Source organism: Rhinatrema bivittatum, chromosome 1 (genome assembly GCF_901001135.1).
Source record: "Rhinatrema bivittatum chromosome 1, aRhiBiv1.1, whole genome shotgun sequence".
NCBI classification, from domain to species: Eukaryota; Metazoa; Chordata; class Amphibia; order Gymnophiona; family Rhinatrematidae; genus Rhinatrema; species Rhinatrema bivittatum.
Genome location: NC_042615.1, coordinates 195,781,907 through 195,807,280, shown reverse-complemented (window position 1 = coordinate 195,807,280; position 25,374 = coordinate 195,781,907). Strand labels below are relative to the sequence as shown.

General features: G+C 40.5%; 1 protein-coding gene across 6 annotated transcripts in view; it reads right to left on the bottom strand.

Annotated features, from left to right (window-relative positions):
* The window catches only part of LDB2 (LIM domain binding 2), a 711,173-nt gene that overhangs the window by 167,336 nt on the left and 518,463 nt on the right, over window positions 1-25,374 (bottom strand). For all 6 annotated transcript variants that reach the window (XM_029590544.1, XM_029590552.1, XM_029590570.1 and 3 more), the window contains 2 exons: window positions 23,860-23,982; window positions 12,141-12,224 (listed from right to left, as the gene is read on the bottom strand). In XM_029590544.1, the coding sequence (XP_029446404.1) occupies window positions 12,141-12,224; window positions 23,860-23,982 (207 nt within the window). The remainder of the gene's footprint in view (window positions 1-12,140; window positions 12,225-23,859; window positions 23,983-25,374) is intronic.

Genomic DNA, 25,374 nt, shown 5'->3' with positions numbered 1-25,374 from the left:
TGCTTCAACGGCAGGGGAGAAAGTCTCATAGTTAACTTTCAATGCATATCCAGCATAACTCTCTGCTTCTATGGCAGGGGAGAAAGACGGATACTTCACACATATCTAGCATAGCTCTCTGCTTCAACGGCAGGGGAGAAAATCAGATACTTCACTTTCAATGCATATTCAGCATAACCCTTTGCTTCAACGGCAGGGGGAATGAAGAAAAGTGGATCTATATACAGACAACAACCAACAAGGTCTGAATTATTTAGTCTGGGTAAACAAATAAGCATGGGTATAGCTTGCTTATTGCGGTGGTTACTACCCCTAACTAATTAAGCTAGATATTTCACTTAGAGGCAGTTCCAACACTGCTCTCTACATTAATGGCGGGGGTGGAAGGGAAATAGAACTAAAAGGTTACTAAGAGCCAAGAGTAACAGATAAGTATAAGAAAAAAAAAAGTGCAAAACTTGCTGGGCAGACTGGATGGGCCGTTTGGTCTTCTTCTGCTGTCATTTCATTTCTATGATGTCGAGCCTTCCTACGCGCGCACACACGTCACCGGACCCACCTTTGAAGCCTCTTTGGCGGGAACCTCGAGGGCATCACTGGTTGATGATGTCATCAGACTCCTGTACTTAAGCTCCACCTTCACCTCCAGCTAGTCGACTTGGCAACAAGTTCCGTACGAATCCTCAACTCCTGCCTTGTGTTCCTGAGACTTCGCTACGAGCCTTCCCCCTGGACCCTGTCTGGCACTTGCTCCTCGAGGGTCAGTGTGCGCTCCTATGGGGATTTGCTCCTTTGGCCTACCCCACTCCTCGGGCTGGCCCTTTGCCTCTTGGGTCCTACCCTGCATCAAGCTTCTGCTACTCGTGTCTCACTTGGAACACTGCGGCAACCTGTGAGTTCCTTGGCTAGCCTTCCCCGCTCCTCGGGGTTGTGCTTGTGTTCTAGCAAGACTGTCTGCACTCTCCCACCCCTCAGGCCGCGCTCTTTACTCAAGAGACTACCTAGAGCCTCCCCGCTCCACGGGGCTTGCTCCGGTGTGTTCTAAGACTTTCAGCGGTCCCGCTTCCCAGACCTGCTTCTCTACTAGACCTCCGTCACTCCTCTGCTCTCCGGGTTCCTGCCTACGTCAACAGCTGAGACCGGCCCTGGGATTCCCTGTTTCGTGGGTGGGCCTGCGCCTCCAACTCTATGCCCACTACGCTGCAGCTCCGCCCTTGGGGCTGTCCTCCCAGAGAACCTTCAGCACGGCTAATCCTGGCCTACCGCTCCGCGGTCTGGCTGGCACCTCTCTCCTCAGGGTCTCACTCCAGATACTACCTACTGTCAGTCACTCTTTGTGGGTCACTTCCTGGTTCCCGGGAATCTCTCCACTACTGTGTCCAGAGCTCCCTGCTGTGCCTGTACCTCACCTCCTGATGGTGCGGACGAGTGGGGCACCTCCCCACGGGCTGTAACAACTCACACCTCGGGCCAAGGGCCCATATACCCACAAACCATAACAATTATGAGAAGTCTTGTACGAGTGGATGTGAATTAGTTATTTACACTTTTGGATAAAGGGCACTCCATGAAGTTAGCAAATAGCACATTTAAGACTAATCGGAGAAAATTCTTTTTCATTCAATGTACAATTAAGCTTCGGTATTTTTACCAGAGGATGTGGTTAGTGCAGCTAGTGTAGCTGGGTTTAAAAAAGGTTTGGATAAGTTCTTGGAGAAGTCCATTAACTGCTATTAATCAAGCTGACTTAGGGAATGGCCTCTGCGCTTACTGGCTTCAGTAGCATGGGATCTTCTTAGTGTTTGGGTACTTGCCTGGTTCTTGTGGCCTGGTTTGGCATCTGTTAGAAACAGGATGCTGGGCTTGATGGACCCTTGGTCTGACCCAGCATGGCAATTTTTTATGTTCTTATGTTCCTAACCCCTAATCCTTATGTCCTCATTCTCCCCTATACCCAATCGCTGAGTTCACACTATCCCCTTCAGAGCTTCAAACCTGTTCCTAATGCCTCCTAGGGCTTTTCTCCTTCATTCTGTGAGCTTGGTTCTGATGTTTCTAACCCACTCTTCTTGCTGCAGGGGCATCTCCTTATAGCACAATTTACAGTTCAGCTGTTTGTAGATTTCTATAGGGTAATGTGCACGTCACAGAACTGTGAACAGCATGGGAGAGATTAGTGCCAGTTGCAGGAGGAGTGAGTTAGAAACACCAGAGCTGAGTCATGGAGCAGGAAGTGAGGGAAATGGGACAGATCATGACCAGCAGGCAAGTGCTGGCATTGGGAAGGGCACTGAGGAGTGGTTCATGTTGGTCAGAAAGAAGAGCAAGGCCAGAACCTTTAGTACTGGGAGGAGTGGGCCCAGATCCCAGGGAAAGGAGCATGTCCAGCTGCTGCAATATCGGGGTTAGCTTGGAGACCAACGGAGGTGGGTGCTGCTGGGATCCTGGAGTGGGTGCAGTGACAACAGGGAGCTGTGAAGTGTCTGGTGCGGATTCAGGACACTGTCAAATATACTTAGAGCATGGGTCCAATATGCCTATCTAAAGACACTTCTAGTATTAGGAGATAAATCGATCACAAATACAGAAAAATGTTTTAGAAATTGAGCATATATTCCCTAGGGAACACAAGAAGTGGAGAACAGAGGGAGATGCAGCAAGCTATAAGCACCTGTTTAGAAAAATTATCAAATCTCATGGTTTTATGTGCATTTTTTAAAATAAAAGATAATTTAACATATGTTGGAAAAATATTTCCACCTCTGATTGCAGTTAACTTTGTAGGTAATTTTTTTATTTCTATTCTTGATTTTTTCATCTGCTTCTTGTAGTTAATTAACTGATACTATTTTACCTCCACAATATAAATTTACCCAAAAAGCAAGAGTACTCAGCTGAGAAGGCCCCTTCACTTATTTAAGAAAGCTCTTCTAGCTGTGTTTGAGGAAACCACTCCATTTGGTATCTATTGCAGTTAACTTATCCAGTTTATTTTGTGTTTTCTTGGCTATAGATAAATAATTTCAATCTCTCGACTGGAATAAGAATGCATACGGGTTTTGGATAAAAAAGCTTAATTATTGTGTAGTTTGTGCATAATCTTAAGTACTGTATTCCTGACAATATTTTTTGCAGAACTCTTCTTTTATTCGATTAATTTTAAGTGCTTTTTAATTGCATATTCCTGGAAGAAAAGTGATTTTAATCAAGAGGGAACTAGCAAAGTACATGGGTTTGTATATAATGTGGGTGAGTCAGTAAGAAGTTCCAGGAAAAGAAAATATGCAGCTGGCATGAAATAATATGTAATTAATATTATGTTTTTATTGTTTTAAAAGATTATAAAAACATTCATAATTGCAATTTGTTTTTGAAATTTAAAAAATTATATAATTTTAAGTGATAATGGGCTCTCCTTTATGAATCCAGATTAACAAGGCCATGATAATGTATCTGCAGTAAAATAATCTCTTACCTGATTTCATCAATAATTACCAAAAACCATGAGGTTAATATTTAGTAAAGCAGAGAAAAAGAAAACTTATTTGGCTAATGGTAGCCAGAGAAGTTGTCAGGGATAAACATGTCACAGAATTTACTTGCCTAAAGTTATCCGGGTATGCATACCTAGATAACCTTCAAACCTAAGTATGAATATAGCTAGTTAAGTCTCAAAATTATCCAGGTACATATACGCGATAACTTTTAGCTTAATTGTCTACATTAAAGAATAGCCGGTTAAGAGGCTACAAAATAAAACTAAAAATAAAACAGTTTTGCAGGCCTTCGAGGCCCATCCCCCACCACCCCATTCTGCTAAAAATCCCACTTTATTTAATCGTGCAAAATAGTCAAATCCCCCTTCCATCCCCTGAGCTCTCCCATAAGATCTGAAAAATGTTGTAAGCCTACTGGCCCAAAGAGTCTCCCTGCCCCTCTCCCCCAAATTCTGAAATTAAATCTGCCCTCCAGGTCCCCTCCAAATCCCACCCTTCCCTCACATCCTCAGCCCAAACCCTCCCACCCCACTTGGCACTCTACTGCTCTGCCAGCAGGAATGCAGCATGATTGCAGTGCTCCTGGCATCATCCGGATAATACTCTGATAGCTGTTGAAACAATTCTGGATGCCACCGGGAGCACTTTAATCGTACTATGCTCCCAGTAGTATGTGGGATCTGGAGGGGGGTGCTGGGTGGCACAGGAGAGTTTGGGTTGAGATTGTGTGTGTGTGTGTGGGGGGGGGTAATTTGGAAGGGGGCCAGAAGGCAGATATTTCAGAAGGGTTCCAGAGGGTAAAGAGGAAGGGGGCTTCTCAGGCCAATAGGCCTTTAATGCAGGGGTTTGGGTGGGCGAGGGGTGGGATAGGGGGTAGGACTGACATAAATTTGTACAAGTGAATACTTGTTTTATTATTTAGTTTGTTCCTTAACTGGTTATATGTTGAACATAGCTGGTTAAGGCCCAAATTATCTGGGTACACATTCCCAGATAACTTTAGATTTGCTCTAAGGATAACTAAACATAAACAGCTAAACTTAGCCAGATAGCACTGATATTCAGTGCTACCCAGCTAAGTATAAAAGTCCTCCCCAGAATGCCTCTCTCTTTCATAACTGGCTAAATTTTTGCTGGGTAGTCACTTACCTAAATTTAGCCAGTAAGTGGAGGGAAATATTTAATCCCGAGATTTGTCTGGCTAGATCATGAACTTAGCTGGACAAATCCTTTTGAATATTAACCTCCATATCTTTGAAGGGAATGCGAAAATAGATTAATAAATTAATAAAATGAGCTGTACTGAAAGCCGTTTTTTTTTTTTTTTACCATATTATGAGGAAATTTGGGCAAAAACACAGAGGAGCATCAATATCCCAGACAGCCTCTTTGTGTGCTGGTAAGAGAGGAGCACATTTAACTAAGCTTTTACAAAGTGGCTTCGATAGTCTTCCAATCAGTGTCTGTTTCCACAGAATATTTTACATGATTGGATGGAACTATTGTCAACTATGGGCCTCATTTTCCAGAGGGATCGCACACGATAAGGGACGTTTTGCACGCGAAAAGTCCCTTATTGCATGAGATACCAAAATGGGGGTGGAGTCGGTCCCGGAAAAGGAGGAGTTGGAGCGTCACCGGGGCCGACTCCGCGAAGACGCTGCGGATGACGAAAAGGTAAGGCCCTTTTCGCGTCCGAGTTCGCGCCCAATAGCTACACCTTCTATGGTGGCGCTATTGGGTGCGAAACTGGCAGCGATCGCACCGTGATGGTGCGATCGCTGCCGGCTAGCGCAGGCCCGCCCCCCCGTTTCGGCCCCCCACCCCTCATTCCCTAAAGTATCGCAGGCCTGCGGTTCCCTTAGAAAATGAGGCCCTATGTTTGCTACCAAAGAAGTAGAGAAGCTTATATTTCTCATAGCCACATATATGGTCTTCACCGTATACCCTGGGGCAGTTTGAAAAATGAATTCAGCTTCAGGCAGTGACAACTGAGCTTCTGGTTGTTATGTGACAGTGCAGAGAGCAGTTAGCGATGCAGATGATGATGGCAATATTATTGGTAAAGTACCACTGGTATTGCTCTTGTCATAGCATTGTGGCTGATTGAGGAATATACACAATAGGGTCCAGCTGAAGAAATAAGGCGAAACAAAACAGCACACCAAAACTTCAACCTAAACTGTATGCATCAAGATGTCAGCAAGCTAGGCAGTATTGGGTATAGGTTTTCTCTGTCATCCACCTGTTAAGTCCTTTTTTTTTTTTCATGTGAGTTTTCAAGGAAAGGCACTGGAAAAAGCATCAAAGGAACAAATCTCAAATGTCCATGTCAATAGAATAACTCATCTGAAAACGTAGCACAGATAGCAATTACATCATGCCCGGCGAAGGCTGACGTTTCATTGTCCACTGCTTCAGGGGGGAAACAATCACTTATCTGAGTAGGCGTGCTCCCTTCAAACCATAGCCTCATCAATCTCTGTGAAAAATGAAGGAATGCTGAAAAGGAACAGAAAATCCCCAATGCACTGTGTGATGACATAACTGCCTGAAGGAGAATCCTCTTGTTTGTGTTTCAAAGAGTTCTCGTACTTGATCATGCTTACATTTAGAGCTGAAGTCATCTTCCCAATGGAGAGCTTCTTGCAAGAACAGCAAATGGTGTAAATCACATGAGAAGTTTGACAGGCGGTGCGCTGCTCAGAACGATAGTTCTCTGAGCGGACAGGATGCGTACCGTGCCTGTGCACATCGAAATACAGCACTCCGAACAATTTCCACAAGGAAAATGGCCCACTGCTTGACTAAGGCCCCGCCAGTCTTTGAAATGGCTTGCCTAGAGAAATCCAAAGGCACCAGCACATTTCTGAGATTCGTGCCTGGAGTAAATGCAAAATGCATGGGTTTCCGAAATGTAGTGTGTATAGTTGAAGGATGTGGCCAGTATCTCAAAATAGCAGCATGAACATGATTAACCTGAAAAAGGTAAAACCCAGGTAAGACGCTGTTCTTCTGGTTGCTGCGGTGGCAAAAACAGCCACTCACGATGGCTGAATTTAGCTCTTAAATAAGCAAGCCCAAGCACAGTAGCAGGATAGCCCCTATTAATGATCCGTTCACATAAAGCTTGAGCTTGAGAGTGGAACAGAGGTATTGTGGTACAGATCCACCAAAATCGAAAAAACTAGTTAGAGAGTCTAACTCTTATTCCACATGTCGGATCCTCTCATTACTTTATGTGCCCTGAATGGAGTTACATGTGTTTCATTTGATATTTTTGGAAACAAATTTATCTTTTTAAAAGTATAGGTAGAAGGCTCCAAAATTTTTAAAACCTATTTCATTGAGTTTGAAAAACTTGAGTTAATTGTCTTTTGCTTGCAAATGGGGAGTAACTACTCAAATATATACAGAAGTATTATCCAGTTTAGTGGACATTAATGTTAACATGCACAAGCTAATTAATATGAATAAACTAGCTTGTGGTAGTATTATTCAAAATCTATTCTATTGAAGAAATGAGATGCAAAACAATGCAAAACAGCTTATTACCTATTAGCACAGCAAAACCTACAAGTACATTAGCAAGTTCATTAGCACTAATAAACTATACCTTAAGAAGATGTAGTCAAACTTTTGTGATCCTGTCCTCATGCAAGCAACATCTCTGTCATATTGGTCTGTGAAGAAGTATACAGGAGAAAACCAAAGAACAGCTTAAAGGACGGATCCAGAGATCTAGCCTGATCCACCTTAAGCCCAAGACATCAGGGAATCCTGGTCCAGGTGGAGGACCCTTGGAAGGTATATAACTAGCTAGGCGCAGGAGGGAAGAGGAGACCCAGGGAGAAACGGATGCCTAGTGAAAGAGACAACTGCTAAACTTAAGCTGTACTTCTGTCTTTGTTTTGTGACCTGCAAAGAATAGCAGAGATACTTTTGTTTTGTTTCTTGGCATTAAATAGAGAAGTTTATGAGAGATTTGCCACAGTTCAGCCTCAGTTTGCTCTCTGGTCACCACAAAGACCATCCATGTTCCTACACATGGTGTCAGTTCGGGGATTTCTGCATTAAGCTTTGTACACACAGAGAAACCAGGCCAAAAGTGGAAAAAAAGGGGGGAACTATCTCCACTATCCTTTTCTTGGGCCTCACTGAAACAGCAGCTGATAGGATTGATTTATAAAAGGCTAAGGAGAATAGCTCCACCTGGAGCAAGGGATTTATATCTATAGTGAGTCACAGCCAAACAGGCAGGATTTATTTTACAATTATTTTCCTGCAAAGAGAAAGAAAATGATTGTTTGGGTTTACCCAAAAAGGGAAATGCCCTTCAAGAAACCTTTTGTGTTACCAGAGCCACTAGAACAGCATGGAGTAGGTAATACAGACCCTCATTCAAAGGCAGCAGAACATCTGGAAAGCAGTACACACCCTTACTGTACAGTTTGGCCAGCAGCTGGTGGAGTTGAGCCGACACTGAACCAGTTGGCACAAGCAATGCATACTACCATGATGCAGGCATGGTTTCCACCTCCTGTTCTGTTTAGGATGAAGGTGGAGGAAGACCCAGACTTGTTCTTAAAGAATTTTGAAAGAACTACCCGACTGACAGATTAGCCAAAAGGCAACTGGACCATATATCTAGCAATTCTACTCACAACTAAGAGCCAAATGGCCTTCCAAGTGGCCAGTCTTGATGGGAAAGCCAACTATTCCGCTGTCATAACCACCATCCTGAAAACAGTGACGAGATCTACCGGCAGCATTTCTAAAGGAGTAACCTACAACATGGGGAAACTCCACCCAGCCTTGTTCATCAGTTAAAAGATGCTGGATGGAAATGGCTACAGCCAGAGGCAAAGACAGGCCTTGAGGTAGCCAATCAGGTCCTTCTGGAGCAGTTCCTGGAAGAGCTGGACTGACCTATATGGAACTGGGTATTTCAACAACCCAGGGCTCATCCTGGAAAAAGCATTGGAAGTGGCAGATATCTTCCATCAGGCTCTGCTGGTGCCAGAAGAAGTACAGAGGCTGGAGACAACCCACACAGGATTCTTATCATAGCAGTGAGAGTACAGGACTCTAACAAGAGTCCCCAGAGCAGGACAGTTCTGCCTCTGTACTTAGAGCACAGCCATCAGTCTTCTCTCTTGCTTCAACTGTGGAAAGTGAGGCCACTTGGCCAGGGATTGTCGCCACAAAAGGAGTAAACTGATGGAGGTCAACCTGGTGACCTAAACAGCATTGAAAGTTAAAGTACCCTCTAGAAAAAGAAAACCTCCCAGGAAAGGATGATAGCCAGTTTGGAAAGTGCTTGTCCAAACAAGTAAGGAAATCATGGATGTTTTCCCCTTTTTATGTGGGGCAGCATAAGGAGCAACATTGTCCATATGGTAAGGAAGAAAATGAGGAATACATTTATTTATTTATTTATGTATGTATTTAAAAACTTTTCTATACCATCGCTAAGATATGTACCATCGCAACGGTTTACATATAGGCACATAAAATAAGGTAAGTGAATGTGTACTATAGTACATTCTAACAGGTGCCAAAAGGTTTGATTACAATATATCATAAAAGGGGCACAATAGTTGGGTAGTGTAAGTTCTGTCTAGGTGAACCATCGGTACTGTACATCGGTAATATTTATGGTTGTTATGAGCATTAATAAAGTAATGTCATGTATGTTGTGAGATTATTGCTGTGTGCTTGTAGGAAGTGTGGAAGTAAAAAGAAAACAGAGCCTCTGGGCATGCTCATTTTGTAAGACAGAAGACCATACTGATGGCAACTGCCTATGACTTGAGGACAGAGAATGGGAGCACAAGCTGTCAGAGCAGCACAAGGGAGAGAGCAGTCAAATGAAGGAAAGGAACCGTTTTGTGTGAACTGTGGGATTTACAATGGAACAAGCCCCACAGGCGTGCTCTCATTGTGGAGCAAAAGAGCACATTATTGAGGATTATCCTCAACATAAAAACAAAGAATGGGAGCAAGAGTGGGAAACACATTTGTGAAAATGCAAAGCTGTAAACTGTAGATGAACCTCAGAGGGAACTTTTAGACTTTGTAATTTCAGTGTTGCTGAATGAGGTGCCCACCCAGGTCCTGGTGGATTCAGGATGCAGAAAGACCCTCATCCGTAAAGACAGCCCAGAAAGGATGGATTAATTACAAAAGGAAGGCAACATTTGCCTGCAAACATGGTGACTGGCAGCAATACCCAACTAGTCAGTTTCTGCTGATAACTCCTGCAGAGGAAACCATTAAGGACATGGGACTATCTCCCAAACTCCCATATCCAATGGTTTTAGGGTGCAACTGTTGGATCAGCTCAGGGTCAATTGAACTACGTCAGATGACTTGTCACCAAGAACCTGATGGTAGCTTTGCCAAAGGTAACAGGAGTATTCCAGATATACAGTAAACAAAATAAAGGAATTTACTGTGACAAACGAGGAACAGTGGGCATCCCATGAATCCTTGAGCAATTTCCCAAATGGGCTGGAGAAGAGAAACCTTAGATGGGTTAAACAGCCTCAGGAAAGGAAAAGATGAATGGAGGTTTTCTTAGGCATATACCCCTAGTAAGAACAAATGCTCAGCCTAAGAAGTTTGAAGTAAGGGGGAGGGTATATGAAAGAGTACACAGGAGAAAACCCCAGAATACCTTAAAGGACCAGAACCAGAGATCTGACCCAGTCAAGTCAGCAGGAAATCCTGGTCTAGGCAGAAGTCCCTGGGAAGATGTATAACTTGCTAGGCCCTGGAGGGAAGAGGAGGTGAGACAGAAGCATAGAGAAAGAGAAAACTGTTAAACTGTTAGTTGCACTTCTGCCTTTGTTTTGTGAACTGTGAAGAGCTGCTTTTGTTTTGTTTCTTGGCATTAAATAAAGAAGTTTATGTGAGATTTGCCAGTCTAGCCTGAGTCTGTTCTCTGGCTACTCCAAAGACCGCTCACATTGCCACACAATTGTTGGCATGACTGTTTCCTCACCATAATCTGAATTCAGTTCTGATACACGATACTATGTCTCATCTTTAGAATCTGAAATTATTTGTTGTAGCTGGGGAAAGAGTGATCTGATTGCCAAGTGGACTGCATTCCTTAAAGACCGTGGGATATTTTCTTTATTTGTATACTAATTTAAATACATGAAAAAAATGATTGATTTTCACATTTGTAAGCCATATTTGCTAATGTTTTGTGCATATAATAATTTACACTTTCCTTAAGGCCTCAATGTCTTTTAGTAAATTGGATGTTAAAAACGCAGCTAACACCTCATTTTAATGCTGCTTAGTAAATAAATCCAAAATGTTTGATAAATATGGGATGCAGTATATTCTGTATACTAATATGGATTTGTGTTAGTTGAATCTTTACAGGTAATTTTAATTAAAGACTTCTAATTTGAGTAAATCAGTTTCTGTTGAATTCCTTACAAATGCTTCTATGAGACTCCTTAAAAAACTTTGACAACTAAATGTTTGGGAATTCATCTTTATAGATAGAAAAATATTCAAATGAAAAGACATAGAAGCAGACATTCATTCAAATAGGCACACAAGAGTTTAACATATTGAAAAGTTGTTTTGTTTTGTTTTTGTTTACATTTTTATAATCTTACAAGGGTTTTTCTGGATAACTTTGAGTTACCCAGACAAAACCTGAGATGTGAAAATGTGTCTGTTCCCCACCTAAATATTGTCCAAATAACTCATTACCCATATAAAATGTCGCTGGATATAAGGGGGCGATGATAGAGGTGATCTGGAGACATAGATTTTAGGCTGCGAGCACTAAAGACAGCTATGGAAGTCTGCTCGGAAAAGTCGCTGCATTAAAGTTACCTGGACAGCCTTACTCAGAGATATTCTCTAGATTTCCTACCTGGGTACGTTCTGCTGAATACCAGGTAAATATACCAGGGGGAGCTTTCCTGCTCCTTGGTCTGCTGAAAATCAACCTAAATGGGACAATCCTCATTGCCAGGACTGGGAGTCTAGTGATCTTAAAGAAATTTACTCCACTTTTCGAGGGCAATTTTAAAAGGCCTTCCACAGGTAAAGCAGTGTGGAAATGTCCTTTTATAAAATTGTCCGCCCAGTACCGATAAAAATGCGCACTAAGACTTGCAAACGTAATACTTTTACAAACTTTCCGGAGAGAAATTCTTGGGGGGGGGGGGGGGGAGGGGAGGAGGCAGGTCTGGGAATCGGGGTTTTCATTTATGCACATAATTTTTTTTTATCTTAAATAATATGCACTTAACATTTTCACAGGAAAACTACCCCCGCCAAATAGCAAGTGTAATTGTGTCAGGTAGTTTTGCTGAGGACATTTTTCAAAGTGAAATCCTTAGTCTTAAGTTTGCATTGAAATGGTGCAACTTCGTGTCCAGCATTAGAAGATGTAGCCGCATGTGAAACAAAACAAATATTTAAAAAAAATCATATTGCTAGCTAATACAAAGCCATTATTGATTGATCAATCAGGAGCTAATTAATCTAATAGAAACTCATTTCCCTCCTCTGATTAGTTTGTACTCTATTGTGCCATGTTGTCTCCAAGATGCTTGCAACGTTTCCAAACTCCCCGTATTCTCATATGACAAATACTACAGCGCTTACCCTGAGGTAGTTGAGGGTGAAATTAGTTAGACCCATTCGGGTGATGTTTTTGGACAGCTGCTCCAGCACCTGAGGGTCTTGTGCCTAAAATAATATTAAGATTGAAAGAAAACCATGAACTGTATGGGACATAACAAAACTTAAAATATTCTGCAGTTCTGTAGAAATATATACAGTATATACAGCTAGATAGATATAGATTTAGATAAAGATAGATATAGAAATATTGTGTGATATCAAGAAGATTTATACTAGTTCATTGGAATTATTGATAAGAGCACACTTAGCCTATCTATAAAGTTACTGCCCCTAGATAAATAGGTTCCGGTTTAACCATGTTTTATCAAAGGCATACCATGAGAAATAAACCCTTGATAAATTTGAATGATTAACTAAATTACCCCTGAGCAAAACAGATCAAACTAGTCTCATTTCCAGATCTTTCAAATAATACATCAGGGGTAGGCAATTCCAGTCCTGGAGTGCCACAGACAGGTCTGGTTTTCAGGATCCCCACAATGAATGTGCATGACAGGTTTGCATACAATGGAGGCAGTGCATGCAAATACATCTCATGAATATTCATTATGAGTAGCTTGAAAACCAGACCTGTTTGTGGCACTCCAGAATGGGAGTTGGCAATCCCTGTAATACATAATGGTCTGCCTTGAGGGCAGCATGTTAAAGAAATGAATTCAAGGGCTGTTTGCCCGTATGCAGCAATCCACAATGGTCTACTGATTTGTAGCACGTTGCTTCAATAACATCGTATTGTCTCCATTGCCTTCTCCTTCTCTCCCTTTACTCTTACTCTCCCCTACATTTTGGGGTAAGTTTCTAAATACCCACACTGATGCCAAGCAAAAGTCCTCTAGTACCCTTTTATCCTTGGCCTTTGCCAAGTTTTCAAAGTGAAAAGGAATGCATACTTTCATTTTCAAAATGATCCCAGGAAAACTACAAGCACACATTTACACTTGATAATTTGTTTAGTAGTTTTCCTGAGAAAAAATGCGCACGTACTTTTGAAATTTCTGAAGCATGCATGCAAGTGCAAGCCCTTCTCCAACCCCATCCTTGGGGAGGTTGCCTTTTCTCAGTGCAGATAAGGTTCAAAAGTTTACAGAGGGCAAGTTTCTAAAAGTTCTTTTTTGCAGGTAAAGCATTGCTTTGCATATTCCCTTCTGCTTGCATCTGTGAAAGTGAGGCTAATGACACAGATCCTGCTGCTTTTGATGGTTCATGCACAGACTTTTGCCATAAAAACTACTGTAAGCACGTTCAAAGGAAGGTATAATTTTTTATTTTTCAGGATGAAAACATTTGCAAAAAGAGAAATGGGTTCTTCCACATTTGCAAGCCTTCAATTCACATATCATTGTACAGCTCGATTTACCTAGTTTGAAGTCAGAAGGAAGAGGAAAATGGGTCCAAAGCTTGAGCAGAGGCTGCATAGGAGGCTGAATAGTGGCAATCTGGGTGATAATGAGCACATGGTGAGGTATTTGGAAGCAGCTCTACACACTGTTGCAGATTGCATAACATAATAAGACTAATAATGTACGAACCTCTTTATTTTTGGGGGCATGCAGAGTTGCTGGGGTGATATTAGGGCCTTGTAGAAAATGGAGAAGAAATGCCAGTGAGCATGTGCAGGGCGTGGCATCAGGTCAAGAAGTAAAAACCATCTGCCCACACTTTCATGTCTGCATTATTTGCATACACTAGTCTGCTACACTTAGGGGCGGATTTTAAAAGCCCTGCTCGCGTAAATCCGCCCGGATTTACGCGAGCAGGGCCTTGCGCGCTGGCGCGCCTATTTTCCATAGGCCTGCCGGCGCGCGCAGAGCCCCGGGACTCGCGTAAGTCCCGGGGTTTTTTGAGGGGGGCGTGTCAGGGGCGTGTCGGGGGCATGTCGGATCGGCGCGGCATTTTGGGGGCGGGACACGGCGTTTCGGGGGCGGGCCCGGGGGCGTGGTTTTGGCCCGGGGTGGTCCGGGGGCGTGACCGCGCCCTCCGGAACCGCCCCCAGGTCATGTCTCGGCGCGCTAGCGGCCTGCTGGCGCGCGGGGATTTACTTCTCCCTCCGGGAGGCGCTCCGATTTACTTCTCCCTCCAAGGCCGCTCCGATTTCGGAGCGGCCTTGGAGGGAACGGCGGCAGGCTGCGCGGCTCGGCGTGCGCCGGCTACACGACATCGGCAGCCTTGCGCGCGCCAATCCTGGATTTTAGGTGATACGCGCGGCTACGCGCTTATCTACTAAAATCAAGCGTACTTTTGTTGGCGCCTGGTGCGCCAACAAAAGTACGCGAAGGCGCACTTTCTTAAAATCTACCCCTTATTCTGTATCACTCCACAGGAATCAACGGGGAAATCCCCAGCACTCTCACAGATTCCAAATCCCTTACTACAGTGAGGAATATAGTGACTGGCTTAGCAAGATACATTGCAGAATGAACTGCTGGCATGCATCGAAATGTAAAAAAATCACCTTTACCATCTACACATTCTTTATTGTCCATTCTATACTCAGAGCTGCCTTGTCCATGAAGAGACAGAATTCACAGGACGCTTGCCAAGCACACCTTGGCCTTACACATACCATGCAATCTGCAACCTCTTTATGGCCTTCCCACTTCACAACCGCTCTGAGGCCTTATCTGTTATATACGAGGCCTCCATCACTGCATCCCCTACTATATACTACCAGCAGTCGTACCATAATAAAGGAGGGTCTTGCCTTCCTATATTTCACTTCTGCCACCTTCCATAACCATAACCATCAGACACATTAGCATAGTGGGCTATATGTTGGGAAGCCCTAGTAAATGTTCTTTGTTTCAAATCTATACAGGGATACAGCATGCTTGTTAGCATAATACACAAAGAAGCATACACATCTGGAGGCTGAAAAGTGACTGTTGCCAATTACTTTGCTTGTCCCTTCTGTGAAGACTGCTATTTATGATCACAAAAGAGTACAGCGATGCCTAGGAAGCATAAACACGGGCTCATTAAATGCAGTGGCGCTAGATACTGAATAAACATGCAGATATCACAAATTCTTGTTTTCATGGAAGAGAAAATGGTAGCCAGGGCCAGGTCCTCTATTGTGACCCTCAATCAGCTGCTGCCTATCAGCTTTCCTGCAGTTGTTTCTCTGGGACCAGTACTGGGACCAGCAGAACTTCTCACAAATAGTTATGCCAGGTACGGCATGTGTTGTGTCCTACATATCTGTGTGAGAAGGGGGAAGGGATCATTCAAATTTTCGATGAGTCCAATGTGTGGTGTCAGAATGAGAGCATTTTCTCTAGGCATGACTGTCCCTTCTGGCATCCTGTTGGGGCACCTGATGTTTTATCTTGTCTTGTTTGTGTGTATCATTGGATCCAGCTACTTCTCAGTGCCTGCTCCTTCCTTCTTTCCCTCTCTCTTGTGCCTCTGCGTGGAACGTAAGCTTAAAATGTATTTTGTGCTTATAAAGAAATATTTAATTGTAGTACCAGCATGTTTGAGGTTTTTCCTAGGCTTAATGGAGTGTGTGAACAAATGATGGGTCTAAGTGCATATATACGGGGTAGGTTCAGATAGTGCATGCTTGTTGAAGAGACTGTGAGAAGGAGGTATGAACTGGGAGAGAAGGGGACATATATGATTAATATGTTGAGATGCTTGTGAAGTAGAAAAGGTCTGGCAAAGCTGCTTTTAAATAGAAAAAAATGATGTGATATGATGTGCTGCTGTGATCATGGTACTGAAGATGTGATCTTGACTCAGAGGAAAATAATTGGACTCCAAATTCTCCATTCATGACCAATTTAATCTGTGATCTGCTTCTCAATTTTTTAAACTTCACTACTATCCTTAGAAGAAAAAGAGCTTGAAACCATTATTCATTCTCTTGTCCTAAACCATGTGGATTATTGTAATCCACTCTAGCAAGGTTTGCCAATTACGTCATTTAAGCATATTGAACTTCTTCAAAATACAGCAGCATCTTTGAAAAAAAGAAGCAGAACCATGTGACTCCCTTTTTGTTTTAATTGCACTGATTTCCCATATTAAGCAGAGCAAAGTTTAAAATCCTTGCTTATGATCTTTAAGTGTTTGCATATGGGTATTCCTTATATCTGTCAGACCTCCTGTTTGAATACAAGCCCTCATGAGCACTGTGGACTTCTCAGTAGAAACTATTCCCTATTCCTTCTCTTATTTTAATTTTTTTTACTTACAATAATTTATAGTCCGCCATATTCCCAAGTCTTGTTCATGGCGGATAACAGTAAAAATACCAACAAATAACAACAACAATAAACAACTTAAACAAACATTCATCAAGTATATGCTTCATTAAAAAAACAAATCTTTAAAGTTTTCCTAAAACACTTGCAATTGGCAATCTAGTGCATATCATCCGGGAAAGTATTCCAGAGAGTAGGTGAAACTTCAGAAAAACCATGTCTACTGATTGTCAACAATCTAACAGAATTTGACCCTGGTATAGCTAATAACTGTTGATCATCTAAGTGCAATGCTCATTGAGGTTTGTGCAGTACACTATTTTCTTAAATACAAAAGGCAATACAAGTGATGAAATATTTCTGTTAGATTGAAATCTGCTCATCCTACTGCCTTGCCTTTAGCTATCAGGCACTGTTCCCCTGGAATCCCTTCCCTTAGGAGAACAATTACCTGAGATTTATAAAGGCATGAAGACTTGACTTTTCCCCAGGCCTCTGATTGTTAGTATTTATGCTTCTTATTTCATCACCCATTCTAGACTTTTTTCTTTTTCATGGCTTAAATTATGTGGGTTATGTTTTGTCCAGGGCTTTCCTGACTGTCTGAATTTTTATTGTAATCTTGCTTGATTGTTTTATTGCATTATTTCCTCTGTTGTTTTTTAAATTGTATTACTTGTTTTTTCCAGACATTTTTTGACCACCTGAGTTTTAGTATATTGCTCCCTGTTTTAAAATATTAGTTGCTCTGTTTTAATTTTTTTTCTACTATTTGGTTTAGTTCATCTAATTATTTAACTGTTCTATTATTTATTTTGTTAAGTTACAGATTATATTGTTTTCTATGTACTTTTTTTTATAAACCACTTTGATCTCATTATGGAAAAGTGGTCAAACAAATAAATTAAATTTAAAATGGTGAAAAAACTCCACTGCAAAACAGATCCATTTCAAAACTTTTTCTTTTTATCCCAGTCTAATCTTATATGACAGCATAAAAGGAGAAAGGGTGGCATGGCCTGGCTCCCATGATTTTCCATGAGAAGAAAAGAGATAAAATACATTTTTGCTCCCATAAGAAACAACACGGAGGCAGCCCAGAGTTACACCCGCTCAAATTCTATTTAGGGTAGAAGCCATGGGGAGCTGATTAAAACTCACATAGATGAGTGGGCGAATAACCCTTTCACAATGGAACCCAAGGCAAAGCAGAACTTGATAATGGAGTCTATAGGGCGACTCCTACTCGTACGTGCTCCAAATTTGTTTTTGACCCATCCTAAGAACTTTTTCAGTTTTCCAAAACACCATGAATATCTTCTTTTATGACACCACATAGTCAGAAAAACATTGAACTTGGCATTATTTGCTCAAGCCTCTGGAGGTGAATCAACTCCTAAATGAACTCAAAACTTGCTTGAATACATATTTGGCAAAATGTAGTTCATAAAATGGGTTAATATGAATCTTCATAAAAACGAATGTTATAAAATTCATGAGGCTTCTAATACAGTCTAGTGGATGAAGACACAAGAAAACCACATTCAAATACTAACTCCTCCAAACAATGTAATTAAATGTTTGATGTACTTATAAGAATTAAAAAACAACAACTAAAATGTCATAGTGTGTATATGAGTAAGTCACTAATTTACTCCTTCAACAGAACCCTCATATTAGAAGGCTATGTGCAGTGCAATTTGCTCAATGGCAACTTTGGTTGCTAGCCATATAAATATAATCATTGGTCCACTTTGTATTCAAGAGAAACTTTTTATAAATTTTCAACTTGCAAATAAATTCAGCGAACTTATCTTGATCAAGAATCTTTGTGTTTTCATACCGCTCATATAGTAATATGCAAACATCTCAGCAATGGATGTCCAACATGCTGGTAAACAATGCTTGCTATGATTACTGTGATCCAAATCCAATGACCCAGAAAAGTCATAGAATATAACTCTTTTGTGTGTGGTTTTAGCTAAAGTGTCATTTAACCAAGGATATAATGTATTGCTCCTATAGTCTATCTTCTTGTCCTTATGGAACTTATTAATCTTGGTTTGTCTAAGTTTGGTTTTATACTTTTCATTGGTTTCATCCATATGCCATAAGGTTGTTTCATTCTTATTGCCTGATTCCAGAGATGCTATTCTCACTTCTACTGATGTAATAGTTTATTTTATTGTAGCTGTTTCTGCTTGAATCTGCTCTACCAATAACATTAGGTCCTGAGAGTAATGGTTCAAAATGCTAATACATTTGTTGAAAAATTGTTCATTGACCTTACACATATTCAGCTCCTTTATCATCCTAAATCCCCTACGTATCATTTTGTGCTTTAATACGGTAGAATGTAATTCAAACCGAACTGAATTTTTCTTGTGATTAAGTAACTGTTGTCATCATGTGAAGATGCCTTTGCTACTAACATGTTCATACTGAAACAGCAAAGTTGCTTTTTGCTTTTTTTTTTAATAATATTTTTATTAGAAAAGTTTTTCAGATACAATGTATAAGCACATTCTGAACATATATAATACAACCATGAAACATAAATCATAAATCCCAACCTACCCCCCTTAGTCCCCCGAGCTGAATAAATAGTTCAATAATATTACATCTTTTAATAGTAGTTTGAGCCAATGCAATGCAAACAAAATGAAAAGATTCCACATATTTTGATATATTTTAGATATAAAAATCTGTCTTTGGTTGTTTATTTATTATACTGATCAACTCTAACAATGCCTCAGTGGACTTAATAGTGTAGTTTTGCTAGTAAAAATTTCAAGAAGCCAGCCCATGTTTGTTGCTGAAAGGGCTGTTTTTTAGCTAAGCTACTACTCATAGATTTCCGGGCCAATAAGTACAAGTCCAGCATGGCTAGTCTTCAAGTACAAAGATCTGGACCTGTGTTATCCAGCCATTTACAAGACTAAGTTTCCATGCCACTAAACAGGCCTTCACAAGAAGAAGTTCAAAGTTGTTTCTGAGTGATTGTTTTGAGTGTACATAGCTCATAATGCAAAATGTCGCAGACTAGGAGAATAAATCTATAATAATAGGTGTGAAGAACTGAAGCAGTTGCTGCCAGAATAACTGCACTCCCATACAGTCCCACAATGTACAAAAGAACTAGAGAATATGAACATTTAAGACACTTGTCAGAATTAGCAAAACAAATGCTTTACTAGGCCAAAATATTATTCTGTTAATGATACTGAAATGTAATTCTCAAAAGTTTATATTATTTACTGCTCTTCCCATAAGGCTACCGCAAGCATATATATCATTGTCTCTTAAGGTCTGCCAAGGGTTGCAACACAAAATATTTAGAATTATCATGTAAATACTTGTACATTCTAGTAATAGACACTTTATTTTTCCCATGCAGATAAAGAAGTTGCTCAAAAGAGCCATGTATTTTCTCTCTATCATCTGAAGTCTTCATTGTTGCAATGTAGCTAGGCAATTGTAAGTATGTAAGAAAACAATTACTCTGAAAGTGTAAAGTTTGACAACAGAAGTCAAATGAAAGTAACTCCCTTGTCTGTAACTTAATAAGAGGCTATAAATTCACAATCTCCTCCTATTTTAATATTTGAAATTTCTTATTTGAATAGCCTGCGGGGAAGTTTGGCTTGCCGAGGAGAGGTAAACAGAGAGACCGTCCCCAATCAAATTCCAAGAGGTTCCTAAGAAATTGCCACTATCAAAGACTGGGAAACATAAAGTGGCAATGAAGCATATTTTGCACGTAATAAATATGATAAACTATATGGTGCAACAAATTCTTCTTCAAGGATGACTAAAGGAATCCTGGAGCTATCTACTAACCGTTTTTAAGCAACCATAAAATACAAGCTGAAATTTGAAAAGCCTAGTCCTCCTTTATCCTTAGGAACCATCAATCTTAGGAATGGTAATAAGTCTTTTCGGTTTTTCCAGAAAAAAATATGCACACAATTTCTCTATTAGTTTTATTTTTATTTATTGATTTATGCCATTTCTATACTATCTTTAACAATACAAGATTGAACAAGACAGTTTACAATATTTCAAAAATAAAATCAATCAGAAAATAAGATAAATATATTTTGTAAAATTAAAATAAAATATTGTAAAATATAAAATAACATATAAAGTAAAATAAAATAAAAACAACAAATAAAATAAAATAAAAATCAGTAAGAGAGAAATACAATTTGTATAATAATTCCCTATCCCTATCCTTTTTTAACATCACTAATGGAACCATCTGTAGTATATAAAATGTTCACTATTAAGATAATTTTGACCGGAGTTAAATGTCCAGTCAAAGAGAAAGGAAAATGTTTCCAACCCTCTAGTTTCTTTTTAAATTTGTGTATTGGTGGAAATATTCTAATGAAATCACATATGCAGCCTGCTATGTATGCAAATACCCAGATATTTAATAGTATTCTCAGCTGTCAAATTCCCTTCTACATCCAGTGCTTCAGATTTGGTCAGATTTAACTTTAGTCCAGAGAAACTACCATATTTACTTATAGTGTCTAGTACTAGTGGTAATGTGTTGCGAGCATTAGTAAATGTCATCAATATTTCATCCATGAATATTATTAGTTTCAGATCTTGATATCCAATAGGAAAACCTTTAATATGTTTATACAGTTTTAATTTATGGATAAGTGGTTCCAAAATGAGGATAAACAAAAGAAGCGATAGAAGATATCCTTGTCTAGTTCCTCTACTCAATTTGAAAACCTCTGATGTGTTAATTGAGGTAGATTGGATATCATTAAGGAAACCTTTCATCTCTTCCTCATTAGTGGTTCCTCAGTGTAGAGGTGATAAAAAATTTTGGAACACAGTCCCAATTTCTGCTGAGGTATTAACCCACTCTTCTCAATTGTTTTTAATGCCGCTTATGAATTTTGAGCCCATCTGAGCTTTTGACAGGTTGGCCAGCATACGATCAGATTTGTTACCATATTGAAACAATTTATAAGAACATAAGAACATAAGGTATGCCATACTGGGTCAGACCAAGGGTCCATCAAACCCATAATCCTGTTTCCAACAATGGCCAATCCAAGTCACAAGTACTTGGCAAGTTCCCAAACATTAGATAAATCACAAGCTACCATAATAGCAGTTTATGGATTTTTCCACTAGGAACTTATCCAAACATTTTTTAAACCCAGTAACACTAACTGCTGTAATCACATCCTCTGGCAATGAATTCCAGAGTTTAACTATGTGCTGAGTGAAAGCAAAAAGTGCACCTGAGGTCATTTAAGAACCATTGGGGCAGATTTTAAAAGCCCTACGTGCGTAAATCCAAAAGGCCCGGTAGCACGCGTAAAACCCCGGGGCGCGTGTAAGTCCTGGGGCTTGAAAAAATGGGCGGTTCAGGGATGGGGCAGGGGCAGGGCAGGGCGGTCCGGGGCAGGGCATGGCATGGCCAGAGACCTCTGCAAGGTCACTGGGCCAGGGGATCACGCACCAGCAGATGGCCGGCACACGCATGTTACGCCTGCCTCTGGCAGGCATAACTTGTGAAATAAAGGTATGGGGGGTTTCAGGCTGGGGGGCAGGACAGATAGGGGAAGGGAGGGGAAGGAGAGGGGAAAGGAAAGTTCCCTCTGAGGCTGCTCCGATTTTGGAACGGCCTCGGAGGGAACGGGGAAAGCCAGCAGGTCTCCCTGAGGGCACACAAATGTATGCCTGATTTTATAACATGCTGCTGCGCGCGCATTTTATAAAATCATGCATACATTTGTGCGCACTGGGTAGCGCACACAAATGTAGGTCGCGCGCATACATTTTAAAATCTGCCCCATTGTGCATTTCTATATTTAATAAACAAATCCTCAGCCCTCTACTTATTCATTTGGTTTTTATAATACTTAACTGTTTTTCTAACTCTAAAATGTCTTTGCTCTTTTTCTTCTTCATAGCAGCAACATAACTCAAACTGGACTCTGACCACCGCTTTGGCAGTTTCCCAGAATAAGATTGGTTCAGTTGTATGTTGAGTATTAGTGTTTGCAAATTGCTGCCACTTTTTAACCAAGAATGACTTGAAATTAGTCACTACTTAGCCAACCTGGCATACGCCAGATCTAGATGAACCAGGTACTCTATGGGCGAGTGCCTATGCTGCACAATACTAGACAGTGATCTTAGATGACTAAAGCTTCTCCTTAGCCAATAGAATTTGATCAAATAACTTGGTTGTGTAAGCTCTAGCATAATGTGTATAATTTCTTTCCTCTGGAGGAGAACTCTCAATATGTCTAGTAAATTTAAATTATCACACAAAAAATGGAATCCTTTTACCCCAGCTTAGCGAAGAGGTCCTGGCTGCAGAACATTTGTCCAAAGTATTATCCTTCACACAATTGCAAAGTTTGTTTTAATGCTGCTTCTATGCGTGCATCATAAAAACTGAAAGCTTGTTTAAGTGATTCAGACTTATCTTCTTGCATGGACATCATTGCAGAAATGGGTTGCAACACTGGGTTACAACAATCATCATAGCAAACTTTATTTATCAGCATGTTGGACATCCATTGCTGAGATGTTTGCATATTACTATATGAGTGACGTAGAAACACAAAGATTCCAGATCAAGCTAATAGCATTGATTTTATTTGCAACTTGAAAATGTACACAAAATTTCTCTTGAACACAAACCAGACCAATGATTATATTTATATGGGCTAGCAACAAAAGTTGCCATTAAGCAAATTGTGATGCATTTAGCCTTCAAATTTGAGGGTTCTGTTGAGAGAGTAAATTAGTCACTTACTCATTTACACTCTACAACATTTTGATTGTTGTTGTTTTTTAATATAAGTACCTCACACATTTCATTGAAGTTTTTGGAGGAGTTAGTATTTGAATATAAAATTAATGAGGTCCGTTTCATCACTATTTTGACATAGCTGGATAAATAGCATCATTTTTAATATCTGGCTGTGCAAACTGTCTGGGACTTAGCTGGTTAAAAAGTTAGCCGAATATGCTGGTGGCAGGATGAGGGTTTCCCAGGATAGAGTCAGCTATCCAGCTAATCTATTCCAGATACATCCCAATATTCAGCGTTTTCTGGCTAAGTCAGCTGGATAAATTTAGGGCTGCATGAAAGCAGTCCAAAATTAGCCAGATATGCTTATTGGATATATATAAAAATAGCTGTTGATATTCAGTGGCACAGGCAAGCTGCTGAATATCCAAGCAAAGTTAGCTGGATAGGTTTATCTGGCTAACCTTGCAATCTGGTGAGAGACTGAATACAGACCTCAAAAGTATTCTAAATCTGAAACACTGGAAAATGTAAAAAGAATTCATACACAAAACTGTGGATAAATATATTATTAAATATTTGCCTTTGGTTAAATGCTTTATGCAAAATTTATTGTAGTTCATTATAGCATAAATAATTTCAGCATTTTTCATTAAGTGAATTAAAAAGTCTTACTTACATGCATGGCTAAAATGCTGCGTGGGATTAATTCCCTGTATTGTCTAATGGTAAAGTGCCATGTTTTTATTCTCATAAGGTCATCAAAGGTAAATTCCAAAATAAGACGCCCTTCTGTACACACCTAGGAGAAAACACTCAAATTTAATACCCACATGGATCAAATTCATAATGATGAAACTTTCATGGATGAATACAGTATTGGGGCAGATATGCTAAACATGTTTTCAATCCCTTATGACATCTGGAATTTATTTTTATTTAAAGTTGTGATGATTATTGATTAATAGACCTATATATTGCCTTTCACCTAACCATTGAACCTAAAGATTGATATGCTTTGGACTGTTTTAACAATGGGTTACATAAACTTCCCTCCCCTACTCTTTCTTTTTCTACTAAAGACATTTTCAGTCACTCTTCCCTCCCTCCATAGCATACTGTCTATAAGTAATGGTTAGAGTCCTTCCTCCTTCCTACAGACTTTCTCTCCTGCACACCCATCTTCTTCTCATGAACCTATCTCTTCTCCACATTATGCCCACAAAGAACCAACCCCCATCCTGATAGGGTTGCCAACTCTTGTCTGTGAAAAAAAGGTCACCCCCACCTTAGCTTCCTCAGACCTCAGCTCCCTGATCTCAGTTCCCCTTTGCCTCCCCACCCTGGATCTTGGAAACCCCATATCCCTTTATCTAAGCTCTCTCTTGCATTGGCAGCTAGGAGAGTCCAACAGTGGCAGAATGTAAGTGAGCATGGAACCTATGAGCCCAATGTGGGCACAAACGCTCCATCTTGCATTCATTTTCCTTTCAAGTATGAAACTTTTGCAGTAGGAGGGGACGAAGTCACTACAGGATCTGTGAGTTCAGGCTGGGCTCACAGGCCTGCGCTCACTGACATCCTGTTGCTAAAGAAAGCTGACAGGGGCATATCTGGGTCCTGGGGTTGAGGATGAGAGTCAATGACTGGAAGATTACAAGCACTTACATTCCTAGTCTTAAGGTCCTGCCAGCCCACTTTAGAAAACTGGCCACTTCAATCAAATATTTATTTTATTTATTTATTTAACACTTTTTTATACCGACCTTCATAGTAATAACCATATCGGATCGGTTTACATAGAACAAGGGTATAACTGAAGCAAAAACTAAAGTAATTAACAATAGAGCTGAATAAGGCAAAGTTACATTTAACAAGGAGTAAAAACTTGGAAGCTTAAATAGCTGGAAGAAGGTAGAGGCAGGAAGTAATTATAACATGATACAATAAAGAATATGGGTTAAAGCTTAAGGTGCTTTAACTTGGAGGTGGTTGGTTGGCAGCCCTCTTACAGGCAGTGTTTGGAATTTATCAACAACCTGATCAATAGTGACTACAATTGGTGATCAGGTGAGGGGAAGAGGGTAGTAGGGCAGGTAGAGGCATCATCAATGGTCTTGGTGTGGTGGGGAAGAGGTGCACTATCAGCAGCTCTGGAAGGTAGCATCAGAAGTAGTAGGAAAGGTACACCATC